Source organism: Saccopteryx bilineata, chromosome 2, assembly GCF_036850765.1.
Source record: "Saccopteryx bilineata isolate mSacBil1 chromosome 2, mSacBil1_pri_phased_curated, whole genome shotgun sequence".
Taxonomy (NCBI): Eukaryota; Metazoa; Chordata; class Mammalia; order Chiroptera; family Emballonuridae; genus Saccopteryx; species Saccopteryx bilineata.
In genome coordinates this window covers 55,887,113-55,903,740 of record NC_089491.1, presented here as the reverse complement: position 1 = coordinate 55,903,740, position 16,628 = coordinate 55,887,113, and the positions used below count along the sequence as shown (strand labels likewise).

The 16,628-nt window shown below is 40.0% G+C and overlaps 1 protein-coding gene across 1 annotated transcript in view; it reads left to right on the top strand.

Annotated features, from left to right (window-relative positions):
• GDA (guanine deaminase) overlaps positions 1-16,628 on the top strand; it is a 92,456-nt gene that overhangs the window by 54,608 nt on the left and 21,220 nt on the right. The window contains exons 3-8 of the mRNA XM_066257091.1: positions 3,703-3,874; positions 5,780-5,867; positions 8,043-8,148; positions 10,247-10,274; positions 11,444-11,551; positions 14,546-14,653. Coding sequence (XP_066113188.1) covers positions 3,703-3,874; positions 5,780-5,867; positions 8,043-8,148; positions 10,247-10,274; positions 11,444-11,551; positions 14,546-14,653 — 610 coding nt within the window. The remainder of the gene's footprint in view (positions 1-3,702; positions 3,875-5,779; positions 5,868-8,042; positions 8,149-10,246; positions 10,275-11,443; positions 11,552-14,545; positions 14,654-16,628) is intronic.

Below are 16,628 nucleotides of genomic sequence, written 5' to 3'. Positions count from 1 at the left end.
ATGATGTATTATAGAATTGTACACTTGAAACCTATATAATTTTATTAACCAATGCATCTCCAATAAATTCAATTAACAAAAATCCTGGCTGAAATAAAGCTTGTTGTGTCCTACTGCCAAAGGAAAAAAAAGAAAAAAGAAAAAGAGGGGCCTGCTCAAGGTGTAGCTTTGCTCTTCTCCAGTTTGACTCCTGTGACCTCTAAGCCCACATTTCTGGTTACTTTTTAGAAACTCGGAGGTCATTCTTTGGCTCGAGTTTGTATGACATCACCCTTCCCTCAAAATGGACTTTTCTTCTCAATTCTTGGACTTTATGTCATATGTTCAGCTTCACATGCTCAAAAACTTAATCTCTTTGACTCATTTCTTTCTTTTGCTTCCTAATTAAAGGTCAAGTTCTTTCTTTTATAGTCATCCTTTCCTTTCTGTTTCTATCACCATAATCTTTATTCAGAAATCTCATGTTTAAGAGATTAAAAATATATTTTCACACATGCCTACCACCACTAACTCTTCTAAACAAAAGGTTTAACATGTTACAGTTCTGCCAAAGAAAATAAAAAACAAAGAAACACATGTCCTCATATTCCCTTACTCTTGGCTACAAAATAACAAATACAGGTTGATTCACTAAATTGAGTATTTGAGATCTTTCTATAAAAAGTCATTTTTTAAAACAGTTTATATAGTGAAATGCATAGATCTTAGAGATACAATTTAATAAATTTTGATAAATATGTACCCCTGTAAACCATTATATCAAGATATAAAACATCCTGTCATTGTAGAAAGTTGCCTTGTGCCACTCTAGTCTCTCTCTAGGCCCCATAAGGTGACCCTTGTTTGATTTCTATCACATAGATTAGTTCTGCCTGTTTTTGAATGTCATATAGGTACTCTTTTTGTATCTGGATTTTTCCATTCATCTTAATGTTTTTGATTTACATCCATATTGTGTATAGCAGTTGTTCATTCTTTTTCATTGCCAAATAGTATTCCATTGTATTAATATATCACAGTTTATCCATTTTTTGTATGTGATATTTTGGTTGTTTCCAGTTTGAGGTTAGTATGAATATATGCAATTGCACTTTTTTTTTTTTAAGTGAGAGGAAAGAAGATAGACAGACTACCACATGTGCCCTGACTGGGATCCACCTGGCAAATCCTGTCTGGGGCTGATGATCAAATCAATCAAGCTATCCTCAGCACCTGAGGCCAATGTTGGGAACAATTGAACTATCTTCAGTGCCTGGGTTGATGTTTGAACCATTCGAGCCACTGGCTGTGAAAGGGAAAGGGAGAGAGAAGGGGGTGGGAGGGATAGAAGAAGATGGTTGCTTCTCCAGGGTGTGCTCTGATCAGGTATTGAACCTGGGTTGTCTGCATGTGGGGCCAATGCTCTATCCACTGAGCCAACCAGCCATGGCTTGCAATGAACATTCTTGTATAATACTTTTTATAAACATGTTTTATTTCACTTGGGTATATTACTAGGCATGAAATTACTCACTTAAACACTTTATGTTTTGACCATATATATATTCCTTTTTTAAATTCTTCTCTCTCTCTTTCACACACAAACACACCACATACACACACACACACACATACACACACACACACACACCCCTTCACTCACCTCTAGTCTCCTCAACTATATTACAATATCTTTGAGGACAAGAAGATGCCTTATTTTTCTTTGGACTTGCCACAAGGCTTAGCACAGTTTTAAAAAATATTTTAAGAGGCTTGGGAAGTAATATTTGATTAAATAACTCAATTACATGAAGAAGTCACACTTTCATTTCATTTTATGGTGGTAGAGACAATAAAAGACCCAAAGACTGAAGTATCCTGGACAGGACAGTGACTAATAGCTAAGAGGAATCCATGCTTTACCCTCCCTCTCTGCATCCCCCCTACATCGTACAGCCACTCAACATTGCTTTTTAGCCATGCTTACATGTTATCACTGCTCTTCATTTCTGAAGTGAATTAGAAGTTCTGTCACATGGAGGATAATGACCAAGAACACTGAGTCTACTGACAAACCGCCAGGGTGTAAATCTAAACTCCAGAGCTCACTAGCTGAATGATTACTTTTTCTCAAGCTATTTAAATTTCCTGAGCTGCAGTTTACTCTTATGTAAATAAGGGTAACAATATTACTTCATAACTATTTAATGGGCATGGCATCATCACAACGAACACTTTTTTAGTGTTTTCCATCCTCTCAGTACTGTTTTTATGTATGCTAACTCTATCCTCACAACTGCCCAGCCATGCTACTACTCTAGCACCCATTTTACTTAAGGAGAAAGTGAGCCACAGAGAGATTAATAGTATGTTAAATATCCTATGGCTGGTTGATGGTGGGGCATGAATTCTAAATCAGGCAGTCTGAGTCAGGAATGTAAGGAACATATAAGATGATGTACATGGAAGGCTGTGCCCCGTGTCCAAGATATGTACACCTCCAGTACCCCTTACCTGCTGTCACCATCATCGTTATCATCATGGCCACCATTTCCAGTTATCATTAAAAAAAATAAAGCATTTATGGATACCCATGTCTTCCATTGAGGTGGTATACATTTGAATTAGCAGTATAGGGGATTCTTTGTTAGGTCAAGTTTTGAGTTCAAGTCCCTTATGTGTATAAAAAGATAAGATTATTCAGCATATAGTATCTTTTAACAAATATCTGTTTGGATGCCATTAGACACTTAATAGATGTCAGTGAACAGTAATAGTTCTTTTAAAAAGCTATAAGTATCTGTTAACATTGGGCTACCTCAATTCTGTGGATAGTGCCTATTAAAACTCTTAAAAAACATTTTCCCGGATGTTTTGTTACAAGAGTTCATAGAAATGTGAAAATTAATTGGTGAATCAGTGTAACAGCAGGAGTGGTCAGGCCCTTGAAAACGGCTGACATAGCACTGCAGTGATATCTTTACTTCTCATCTTCAGTCGTCCTTAGTGGCTTGTGTCTGACTCCTCAGCATGGCTCTAGAAGCTTTGAAGACCTCTTCTCTCATCTTTTCCCCCTGTTTTACAGCCCCCACTTGTGAGAACGAAGTCACAGTATGAAAGCATATCTTCACTCCTTTTCTGTATGACTTTGCTTCTGCCCAGTGCTGTGCTTTTTTCTCCCTTCATTATCTGTGGTTAACCTAATGTCAGCCATTCCAACTTAGGAGCTATATCTCTCCTAGCAGAGCTTTGTTTTTATTTCTTGTTCTCTAAATCAGTGGTCCCCAACTCCCGGGCCGCGAACCAGTACCAGTCCGTGGGCCATTTGGTACAGGTCTGCAGAGAAAGAATAGATAACTTACATTATTTCCATTTTATTTATATTTAAGTCTGAACGATGTTTTATTTTTTAAAAAATGACCAGATTCCCTCTGTTACATCCATCTAAAACCCATTCTTGACGCTTGTCTTGGTCACGTGATACATTTATCCGTCCCACCCTAAAGGCCGGCTCCGTGAAAATATTTTCTGACATTAAACTGGTCCGTGGCCCAAAAAAGGTTGGGGAACACTGCTCTAAATAATAGGGGAATTTACTTATCTGATTGCATCAGCTCTAAACCTATGTGGGGTGAGCAATTTATTGTCATGAGACAACATGATTTAAAGATATGGAAAATGAAAAGATGATATTAAATTATTTTCTCTCATCTTAATTTCCAGTGAGTTCTTCATGCCTGGGTTGGTTGATACACACATCCATGCTCCTCAGTATTACTTTTCTGGGAGTAACGTAGACCTGCCACTTCTGGAGTGGTTGACCAAGTACACGTTTCCTACAGAACAGAGATTCCAGAACATTGACTTTGCTGAAGAAGTATATACCAGAGTTGTCGTAAGTATCCTGCTTGTGCATTTTGGTATGTTGATTACCTGTAGAAACATCCATTTCTTGGGGTAGATTTTGTATATAAAGCACTGGCAGTTAAGACTAGAGTGGACTATAGAGAATTCTATCAATTCTTTCAGAGCCCAATGAGTTTGGACAACTACACAGCTAATCACTAGCAAAGGGGGGGGGGACTTGAGTTCAAATTCCAAGGTCCCCACGCTGGTGGGCTCTCATGACTCTGTCTTTTGCTTTTTATGTTTTATTTTACTAAATTTGGCTTTAATGCATATGTATGTTCCCATACTCCAGCTAATCCACAGTACTGCTCTGGGGATCATACAGAATAGCTGTGTAACCTTTGGAGAGCTCTGTGACTCATCTTCCCAATATGTAAAAATACAGAGATAATGATAGTACCTATTTCACAGAATTGTTATGATAATTAAGCAAGTTAATATTTGTGAAGCTCTTTAGAAGAGTGCCTGACATATGGTAAGAGCTCTATGTGCTTGCTTTAAAAAAACACCCAAGAAAATTTAAAATAAAAAATTTAAATTACAATTATAAGGATGTCATGATATTTTGGTATTTTCCAAGGAGGGAAAATATAGTAAGATGGTCCCATTGCAGGGCATATGGGATGTGATGTGCATTAACACCACTAGAGGGAACTATGGGGCTAGTTCAGTCATTGAACAGAGACTATCTAGTGTGTGCCAAATCTATGTTGAAGGTTTTGAAAAATGTCCTTCTTTTTCACTCTCTCAAGAAAATCATTTTCTATCCTTCCACCCCAACCTTATGCTCAATTCGCTTAGCAACCCAAAATAGCCTCTGCGGTTGAAAATTAAAGCTGAAAATACTTTCTTATCTGACCACCACCTCTTATTCAGTACACTTTGTTTGAATTATTCCTGCATTTTTCTTGTACCCACTGATGGATTCTCTCCTAACGTGATGATTATGTGATGGTGACAATATTATAAGCAGTATGTAGTAACCAGTTATCCTGCTACGTTCCTGGGCTTGCATCATTCAAACCTTAGAGAATAAAAGCAAGTGCTATCATTTATCCACGTGCCTCACTTAATTATAAATTCAGTGTAATTGTGCATCTTACATATTTAGCATGATACCAGAAAAACTGAGATGGACTAAAGTTGTGTATGGGGTTGCTGGTGCATTGTGTTAACAAGTTGTGTTAACCACACCAATTTTCTATTTTCAAAATTTATTTATGCCTTGCAATGTTCTAAAAGGGATTTGAGATATCTTAAAATTGCATAGTATCCAATAGAATAAAATGAGTCACAAAACCATGGCAAATGAAAAGAAGGGGAGAGAAAAAAAATAGAACCGAGGTAATGTGTGCTACAGGGCTCCATGCATTTGTTTGAGTTTGTCAGTTTGGCTTTAAGGGTCTAGCAGCTGCCTCAGAGGAAGGAGTCAGTTTTGAATTTTACACTATCTATATGATTTTTTAAAAAATGTGTTAAATGAGAGGAGAAGCGATAGAGAGAGAGACTCCTACATGCGCCCTGACCAGGATCCACCCAGCATCCCCCATCTGGTACTGATGTTTGAACCAATCTAGCCACCAGCTGTGGGAAGAGAGAGAGAAGGGGGAAAGCGCAGGAAGGAGAAGCAGATGGTTGCTTCTCATGTGTACCCTGACTGGGGATCAATCCCGGGACTTCCACACGCTGGGCCGACGCTCTCTCCACTGAGCAAACGGCCAGGGCCCAGGCCTAGATTTTAGAAAAGTGTTTAAAATATTTAAAAAATGTAGATGGCATACCTTTAAATAAAAACATTTTAAAATTGAAAACTAGAATTCTATTTTCATCTGTGTGTGCTATGTGACTTTCTTGGCAAATGCAATTCATGGTTTTTGTGATTTATTTTTAGAGGAGAACACTGAAGAATGGAACAACTACAGCTTGTTACTTCGGAACAATTCACACTGATTCATCACTGCTCCTTGCGGAAATTACAGGTGAGGAGATGAAAGCGTGATTTATGGGCACACCCAGCAAAGCTAGCCGGACCATGTCTGGCTGTGACTTACACCCGTGGCCAGCCTTGTTTTCTAATTGCTGTAATTTGAATACTGCATATCTTGCAAATAATGAGGTATCTCAATTACTGTGGCCCCTGAATTTTATTTTTTATTTTTTTTTATTGTTTAAGAAATTTGATTATTTACTTATGGTTTTTGGTTACATAAAAAGTGATGTGTATAGGTATAGGTCTAAATTTTGTGTATTAACTTAGTGCTTTTTGGAACAAGTTTTTTCATTCTAGTGATGGCAAGAGTTTATTCTATCAACAGTCATATTGTGGCTGTAGGTTAGACTCAGGATACTGTATAAATTGCTGGGAACACAATGAAACAGAACATAGTCTCTGCCCTGATGGGTAGATAGGACTAATTGATTAGTAACTACACACATTGATTAGTAACTTTAGGAACAGCTGTAGTGCTCTCACTAAGATGCCTGGCATTGTGCAAAGCACTCTATATAGATTATATCAGTTAGGTTGCAAACAGACTTCTGAGGTAACTACTATGCTTTTGCGTTACAAATGGATAAACTGATGCTCAGAGTGGTTATGAAACATGCCCAAGTCACACAGCTAGTAAGCAGAGCTATAACTTTATTTAGGTTGATGATTTTTAAATTCGTATCCAACACAATGCCTAGCACATAGGCTTAATAAATGCTGTTGGCTGATATGCTGACACTACTGCTTGCTGACCAAGGTTATCGATGCCAAAGGCCTAAAGGATGATGCTGAAAATAACTATTGCCGTTTTGGAAGGAGACAGAATGTACCCAGAGCTGGAACATCTGGGAAGATTTTTTAGAAGGGGAGGGTTTTTAAATCTTGGCTTTGAAGAGAAGATAAAATGGGGGAAGAGGAAAATGACAACGACAAAGGCATGGAGACAGGAATGTCCATAGTGGACACTGGAAGCAGGGAACAGAGCAGTTGGACTTGAGGACAGGATTTGTTGCCCAGTGATTCGGGGTGCAGGCGCTGGGAGAGGTTGGGCAGATGGGACGGTTCAGACTATGGAGAGATTTGAATATGCATCAAAAACAAAAAAGGTTTTGAGCCACATGAGGTATATGATGAAGGTGGTGTTTTAAGAAAGAGTGATCTAATGCCCAGTTATTACAATGAATTACAAGGAACAAGAGAGGCTTAAAGACTTCTGTAAGATTCTTATGACAGAGATGGAGACATTGTAAAAAGAATTAACATTGCCCAATGTAGCTTCAGCTTCTTAGCTGAAATAGAATTCCTCTAGTCTAGAACCTTTGGAGAGGACTGGGTTCTTTGCTGCTGAGAGCTGCAAGTAGGACTGAATACATTTTTTACAGAGGATACTGCTGGCATAGCTATAGCTTATAATAGCGGCAATATCTTTCCTAAGCATGTGCCAGACACTTTACATGCATACTAGGTATATTCTTCCTAACCCTGCACATAGCAGAGGACACTGGCCACATACAGGTTTAGAGCTTAAAGAGTCCACCATTCTGGAAATAATCAGAGGAACAAGGAATTAAATCCAAGCAAGTCTGTAGGACCCCAGTGCCCTTTATCTTATCACTAAACCATGCTGTTTTTATTTTTAGAATGGTGGAAGAATATAGAAAATGACTCGACCATAGGACAGTGGTAGAGTAGACCAGAAGGAGATTGTGAGCCCTCCTCTGGACAAAAGAGAAGGAAAAAAGAAGAAACAAGGTGTAGACATGTCAAGATCGAATAGAGAATTTCACCAGGGTTTGAGGCTGTCCCTTCTTTCCATGCGATAAAATGGGAAAAGACAGTTATGACTTGAGTAAGAATATAGACAAACTGTGCAAACAAAGGGAAAAAGCTGAGTAATAAGTTAAAAAACAACCAATTATTACCTGGCCAGCATGGAAGTGGAAATGGGAGAGGTCGTGGTTGAAGTGATGGATGAAAGAACATTTACTACTTACAGAATTTAGTGGGGCTTAGACTGTTGTTATTGTTATTAAAGGGTAATCTTTCATGTTCTCTCCTGTGCTTTCATAATGATTTTAATTTAAACATCTTTTTAAAAGATTCAGAAAAGGTACTGTGTAGGAGAGACACATGACTTTAGATTCTTTTTGTGTGTGCCTCATAGATAAATTTGGGCAGCGGGCATTTGTGGGCAAAGTCTGCATGGATCTGAATGGCACTGTTCCAGAATACAAGGAAACCACCGAGGAATCAATCAAGGAAACGGAGAGGTATGTTCATCTTGATTTGTCTTGTACGGTCCCTTTGCTGCACTGATGGAGGTGGAGACAGGGAGAGGAAACCTCCCTGAATCAGGTGGGGATGTGCACATGTTACAGTGTGGGCTTCCCCAATTTTATGAAAATAATCTGATCCTAAACAAAAAGTTGCATGTCAATACCATTTTTGTACACCACTATCAAAGCTTCTGGAAACTTGTTATAGAAGCCCTAGGTAAAACTCATTTGTAAAAGGAGAGATTCTTTTTTGAAGTAAATGAGATACCCCCCCTCCTTTATTATAGATCTGGTCATCTGTTTATCGGTCTCGCTTTAAATGTGTACATGGTTTGCTCATTAAATTATAGTTGACCCTTGAACAACATGGATTTGAACTTCTAGCTTGCATTGGGATATTCCACTCATCCTAGAAGTATCTTTTTTTCTTCATTTCTTTATGTCTTTTTCATGATGCCTTGAGCATTTGAGAAGGAATTTTGTTGTGTGACTCTCAATACATAGAAAAATTTTCTTTTTCTTTCTTTCTTTTCTTTTTTTCTTTTTTTTTGAGATAGGCAAGGAGAGAGAGGCAGGATCATTGAACTATTCCTGCATGTGTCCTGACAGGGGAATTGAACCAGCAACCTCCATGCTCTGGGTCAATGCTTTAACCCAGGGGTTGGGAAACTTTTTGGCTGAGAGAGCCATGAATGCCACATATTTTAAAATGTAATTCCATGAGAGCCATACAATGGCCTGTGTACATTACGTATTACCCAATAAAAATTTGGTGTTGTCCCGGAGGACAGCTGTGATTGGCTCCAGCCACCTGCAACTGTGAACATGAGCAGTAGGAAATGAATGGATTGTAATACTTGAGAATGTTTTATATTTTTAACGTTATTATTTTTTTAATTAAAGATTTGTCAGCGAGCTAGATGCAGCCATCAAACGAGCCACATTTGGCTTGCGACCCTTAGGTTCCCAACCCTTGCTCTAACCAATTGAGCTATCACTCTCCAGGGCTTAATTTATTTTAATTTTTATTATTATTTTTAATTGATAGAGACAAAGAGAGGAAGAGAGAGAGAGGGGAGAGGGAAGGGAAGCATTCATTTTTTGTTCCACTCAGTCGTGCACTCATTGGTTGCTTCCTGTGGGCCCTGACCAGGGATCGAACCTGCAACCTTGTTGTGTCACAATGATGCTCTTAATCAACTGAGCTAACTGGCCAGGGCTGAAATTTCTTTATATTTAAATCTTTCCCAAGATGTTAGAAGTTCAACTCTTCATTCCCAGGCTTCTTTCACCTAAAGTGAGTCCTCTGAACAGGGCAAGCTAGGGGCTGCTTCCTGCTCCCCAACAACAGGAGGCAGGCACCTTCCCCTTAGCATGTGCCAAAGCTCAACTCTTCCATGAATTTGTGTTTGTGGTTCTAGTAAACCTCAACTCATATTATATTCTGAGACATAGGAATACCAGAAGGCTGGAAGCTATATCTACAGCTAGTAAATATTCCCAGCCAGGGCAGAAGCAGCCATTTCATAGGCCCTGCAGACACCACCATCCCTGCAGGGATAATTGATAAGATTGCTACCCCCATCACCACCCATTTCACAGTCACCTCCGGCCTTTTTCCTCTGCCTTACTCCAAAATCCAGGGGGAGTATGACTCTGCTCTTAGAAATAAAGGATGAGATTGTACGAACAAGTAGCTGCCACTTCAGGGAAACTGGGAGCAGAGAGCCCCATGGCTCTCAATGCCTCTGGGTGCACAGGACTCCAGGACTCCAGCATCCCTGGAGCATCACATCCTGCAATATTCCCCAACGGAGTTGAAGCTGGTAGAGTGGCTTGAGTGCTATGGGAATACTCCTGAGTGGCCCAGCTGATGCTAGATGATAAAATGCATTTCCCTGTGATGTTGCACTTCATCTCCGCAGATGAGAAAGCAGAGTAATTACTACTTGTTAATCTTTAATTAGTGGTGGTGAAACATATGCAGTGCTAGAAATGTTTGCAGGACATGAAAAGATCATGTTTTCATTCTTGAAAAAATTTTTTGAAAATACCTAAATTTTCTAACTTGCCATTTCTTGCCTTATTTCAGATTCGTGTCAGAAATGCGCCAAAGGAAGGTAAGTCAGTTTGTCCCCAGCTTGGTTTTTCGATTACCTTTGTCTTGGCTATAGATTTTATTAAGCTGTTTGTCAGAGAATAGTCTGTGTACACTATTGGCGTATCCCAGGCATGCAGGAATATTTTCCTAGTGCCTTATATTGTTTTCACAATGGACCTGTCAGCTCAGCTCAGTGAGGTCAGGCAGTTTTTGCTTTCTCAGTGGTTTTCTCTTCTTTCTTCTGGGACCTTCTAATTTCACAGTATGGTCTATATGGGGAGATTGGAGAAGGCTTCATGGCTATGGACAAATTGGCGGCAACTGGAAATTGAGGCATGGTTTTGTCGACTAGTTAATATTGGCTCTGGCCTGTTGTACCCCTTCACCTGGTCTGAGACCCCTGCCACAGGCTGCTTTGGTCCATATTTGTATATGTGGCATGGCACGTGGCCTGCAGGCACTCAGCAAGGCACCCACCTTTGCAGACCCTGGGGTTGGTGAGCTTATGGGAGCTGTCCTGTTTCTTGCCTTCATCCCCAGCAGACTGGTTCATGGTTCCATGGTGTAATCTCTTAGATTGGCAAACAAGACACTTCCCTTACCATCTTTTGAGGTCTTGTTGGAAACCATTGGAAACCTCAGAATATCTTTCAATCTAATTTTGGGAGACTTAGATGAAGTTTTGTGGATCTTATTCTCACCATCCCTTTATGAATTTTTCTCTCCTGCTTGGACCTTCACCTCAGTGACATCAAGCCAGTTGTGCAACTAAATAGTCCTCAGGGATGTCATGGCCAGCACCCCCCCCCCAAGATGTAGAAAGGGGGATAGACCACCACCTCACTTCTAGTCTCCCCAGCCCTGTCCTTTAAAAGCGCCTCTTCTGCCGCACTGCTCTTCATAAAGGCCATAGTGTAGGCCTTGATGAAGCCTCCTTGCGATGTGGAGCAGCAGGTGGTTATCGTGTGGGAGAGATCTTCTGTTGAACGTGGTGCTACAGAATGTATATACTCTCCTTTGTCCTCACCAGGAGCCATTTCCATGAAACCCAGCAATTCCACCCACTCTTAGAAAGGAGGACAGTCCCCAAATATCAATTCAATCACCTTGCATGATATGCATTTTGGGGTATGCTACACATTCATGATATCCATAGTTTCCTCATCGACTGTTTTCGTTTGTTTCCAGTATTCTAGAGTGGAGCCTATAGTGACACCGCGTTTTGCCCTTTCCTGCTCTGAGAAGTTGCTGGGCGAACTTGGAAACATTGCGAAGACCCGCAATTTGCACATTCAGGTGGGTTATTTTTCTCCTGTTCATGCCTGTGTTCAGACCTGTGAGACTTCTCGAATCCTGCCTTTTAGAGATGGAATTAAGTGAGACTCGTGGAGACAAAATACCTCGGCAAGGCAACTTTAATAACTTCTGTGGAAGAGTGTGCTGCTGCTAGTGAAAGCTAGCCTGCAAGAGTGCGTCAGGGAGTGCGTTCTCTTTTTATCCCTATCGCGGGCCCTAGGCTGGTCTTGCCCCATTGGCTGGAGTGGTGGCTGTGCAATCTTACTCTTACATTAGCTAGTTTCAATGGCCGCGGGAAGGGGGAAGGGAGAGATGGGGATATCATTAACTGGATAACAGGATTGAGGAATGGTCAGAAAAACCAGATCACAGGATGGGGGATTGATAAACAAATTAGTTACTTCTCATTCTAGTCCCTGGTTGGAGGAATCCGAACGAAGGAGGCTGGGAATTAGTTGAGGAAAAGAACATGAGTTAAACATTTCCTTCATGCCTATGGGGCAGTAATTTCCAATTCTTCTACTGACATCTCCTGGAAATAGGACGGGAGGGTCCTTACACACGTCCCCCAAATCCAACTCTTTAATTTTTTCAGTTAAGAAAGCTAAAGTTTGTTTTCTTCTCAATCATCTCTGATCAGACTTGCAGAAATAAGGGCATCATAAGTAACCCAGCAAGATCCATGACAAACTGGTTACCTGTTGTCAGTCGTATTCATTTAATGTATTTCACTTCTTTTTCACTTAGTGCTTTCTCAGCATTCAAGTCCTACATTTTTGAAGGAACCACTTATTATTTTAAAAGCAATAAGAAACTCATTTCGACTTTACAAAATGCATTTAAAAGCCCTTTTGTTCTACATTTCTTAATTTAAATTGGGAACACAGAGTATATTTTACTTTGTCATTAAGCAGTTACAATTTAGGAATAAAACACTTTGTGAAGTTTCCAGCTGGGTTAAAATTGGAAGTTGGGAGTGGCCCTCCCCCCATCCAAGCTGCATTGAACACTGCACTAAAATTTCCCCTCCTGAGAGTTACCTGTCCTATAACAAAAGGCAAGTCAGGGGAGAGGCAGACACATTGATTTTTTTTATCATTTATAGGGTGGAGGGTTTTTTATTTATTTATTCTTTAAAGATTTATCTTGATAAGGCTCATTAACTATTCTCATCTTTCCTCATTCTCTTTTTTGTTTGTTTGTTTGTGTTTTGCAGGCTGTGATATTTGAACTTTTTATTCAATCCCACACAGCTATAGGGAAGGAGAAATGTTTTCCTGGATCTTCTTAGCATCCTTGTCTAGGTCTGACAACTAAACTAACAAAGATAGACTAACAGGCGAAAAGCATGCAAATGTATTTAATATCAGTTTTACATGACCCAGGAGCTTTCAAAGGAAATCAAAACCCGCAGAAACAGTGAGACCTGAGTATTTTTTGCTAGGTTTGAAGAGTGCACGGTTTACAAGTGGTGAAGGGGTATAAGGCAAGCGAAGAAACTTGGCACAGCCTGTTTGTTCAGACCCTTCTTGGGCCCCTTTTCTCAGAGACAAGGGAGCCCTTCTTGTCTGGTTGTAGGGCAGGCCTCTTACCTGGGGCTGTGTGACTTGTTTCAGGGAAGAAAGGAGGGGGGGCATCACAGTGACCCTCCTGCTTCTGCCATTCTCAAATTCCTTCGGCTTCAAATGGCATTTTCAAGATGCCAAGACGCCACATGTTGGGGTAGTGTGTCCTGAACCCAGCAACACACAATAAAAGCGCGTATTCTCTTGCTGGAGATGTACATTTGTGTGTACGTGTATTTGCTCAAATTTGTCAAAATGACACAAATCATCTCCTGTCCTTTCTCCTCTCCTGATGCCCGTAAGTTTCTTTAGTGGCCTGGGCTTTCCTCAAGGCCAGGGATAGAGCTCATCCCATAGGTAGAGCACTGTTTTTAGAACATTGCTATTTGTTCTTTTTATCACTAGGCTATGCATACTCTACCTCATGGAGACAGGGAAATGGCATTGCTATTCTTGGGAATAGTTACTTGCTCATGAGTTATTTCCCATAATACATATTCACCCCGGTTGGTCTGGAATGATTTTTGTTTTAGGCTAGGGGCAGATGTGGTTACATGTAAGTGTTGTGTTTCAAAAACACTTACATGCGCTCGGGTTTTGTGGTGCCCACGAGAAAGGTTGGTGGGGCACTGGGACTCACTTGTTTGGTCTGCATGTGGATTTTTGGGTTCTTTCTTGGTGACAGCATGATTATCTAACTCCGTTATTTTCCTTTTTTTTTTTCTGTGAAGAACTCATTCTGGAAGTTAAAAAGGAGGACAGAATGGAGACAGGGTTCTAAAGTCCCAACCCTGCTTCATCTTGAAAGGCAACTTGTTTATGCCTTTTACATACTAGATATATATAAATTTTTCTCAGAATAACATATCCAAAGCTAAAAGAACTTGAAAAATTACTTATCTAACCCAATCCTTTTGTTCGAGAGATGAAGAAATGGAGGCCCAAAGAAAAGAGCCGACTCACCCTAAAACACATAATTAAGGCTAGAATTTAGGCTAAAGTTCAGCTCTCTCTATTAAAATCCCAGTTTTCTTATGAGTGATCCATGCCATTTGTCCTACTGGTGCCCACTGAACTCTTTTCTTAAGTGGCCAATATCAGAAGAGGTAGGTGGCCACAGTAGCTAAGCTCTTAACTCTCTTCAAGGAATACTTTTTATTTTTGTTTGTTCTCTCTCTAGTTTGGAATTTGGAAAGACTGTTGGAAGAACAGCACACCATTTAGAACATTATGTGTTTGTGTAATTACATATTCATTGTTTCTTTGTCTTAAAGTTTGCTTTAAATAAAATGCATGTACAGCTTCATCATCTTTCTATGTGGTCCTTCACATAGACAAGTAGAAAGAATCCATATCACTCTGAGGTAGGAAGCATAATTTCTATTGGCATTTTACATTAAAAATTAAAAATATTGTCTCTTTCTTGTAGAGCCATATTAGTGAAAATTGTGATGAAGTTAATGCTGTGAAAAATTTACACCCCAGTTATAAAAACTATACAGATGTGTATGATAAAAACAATCTTCTGACAAATAAGGTAAGTTACATATCATGTCAGAATATGTGGTAAATAAGGCATATATTTCTAAATTATAGAATCTCACTTAGTGTTCTTCAGACTTTTGTGACATTTGTGCATTTCTCAGACTAGAGTAAAGCTCAGAGTGTGTATATGTGTATGTGAACATAGTTAAAAAACTTGGCCTGAACATTTATCCCAGTAAATAAATCTGAAGGCTTTGCAGAGGATGGGAATATCATTTGACCAAGGACATTTTGTCAGTATTTGTTAGAATGTAAATGTACATTCCTTTGAGTTAGTAGATCATTTCTAAGGATCCATTCTGTAAGGAACATGAATAGGAAAGTTAATTACATATGAGTTAAAAATGGCTCTCATGGGAGATTGTTTAGATTATAGAACATACATAATTAGAATTTTATCCAACATTTACAAAGAATGAGGCATACAGCTTAAAGTATTGTTTAATGTATGTGTACATATGTGTGGGTACACGCTTACTTAGAAAAAATTGCCTGGAATATGCAAATTGAATGTTAAAGGTGATTCTTCCTGAGGGAGAAAGCAGGACTACTCTTTATTTTTAAACACTCTGAAATTGCTTTTATGAGTGTGTATTTTTATAATTAAACAGTTTGAAGTTAATTAAAATTAATTTGAGTGAAGAGAGACCTCATGTTGTGCAAACAAGTGTGTTAGGCTTGCTCGCTTTTACTTTGCCCCATTGGTGCATGAGCACAGAGTAGCATCACGTGTGTACAGTCTATGTAAGGTTGCAGGTGCTTGCCTGCAGGGTGGCAGATTGTAGATTGTAGATTTTCTGCTGCCATTGGGAGGGGCTAGTTTTTGCTGTTGTTTGCCAGAGAAGGGGCTTCCCCCTACCCCTGACTCCTGGCCTGTTTGCTCAGCCTGAGAGAGAGAGAGAAAGAGAGAGAGAGAGTTAGAAAGAGAGAGAGAGAGAGAGAGAGAGAGAGAGAGGAGCAGTTTGCCCTGCCTGCTTGTTCGTCTGCTGTTGTGAGACTCTAATAAACAGAATGGCTCACCATTTTCTGGCTCCACAATTCTTTTACCATCTTCCGGAATTGAATGCGAATCTGCATGGCCATGGCCACAGGCCTTACACTTCATTCGAACAATATAACCTTTGACCTTAACCTTCAATGAAATGTACAAACTGCATGGAGAGTTTCTAACTATGGCAGCAAATAAATTCTTAAGGACTTTGTAAATGGAGATATGAATATGACTAATTTAAAAGGTTAATATTATGCATAAATCTTATAAATGCTACAGCTTAATCTTCATCCTCCATTACATATATTTCCATATAATTAATAAATTTACATTTCATTTGCATATTGATTTTATTTACACTGAGCTTGTAAAAACAATGTTTTAATAATAATTCTGTGGCCACTGAACTCTGCCTCCCAAAGGAGAAACCTATTCTAATATAGGTTTTGTACTGAGGGAAAAAATTTTGAAAGAGTGAAGTCTTTTTCAGGAAAACCCACAAATATTACTAACACTAAAAATTAAGAGAAGGCCCTGGCTGGTTGGCTCAGCGGTAGAGCGTCGGCCTGGCGTGCAGGGGACCCGGGTTCGATTCCCGGCCAGGGCACATAGGAGAAGCGCCCATTTGCTTCTCCACCCCCCCCCCCTTCCTCTCTGTCTCTCTCTTCCCCTCCTGCAGCCAAGGCTCCATTGGAGCAAAGATGACCCAGGCGCTGGGGATGGCTCCTCAGCCTCTGCCCCAGGCACTAGAGTGGCTCTGGTCGCGGCAGAGCGATGCCCCAGAGGGGCAGAGCATCGCCCCCTGGTGGGCAGAGCGTCGCCCCTGGTGGGCGTGCCGGATGGATCCTGGTCGGGCGCATGCGGAAGTCTGTCTGACTGTCTTTCCCCGTTTCCAGCTTCAGAAAAATACAAAAAAAAAAAAAATTAAGAGAAGGTTTTATGTGTGCAATGCCTGTACTTGAATCAATTTCTTAAT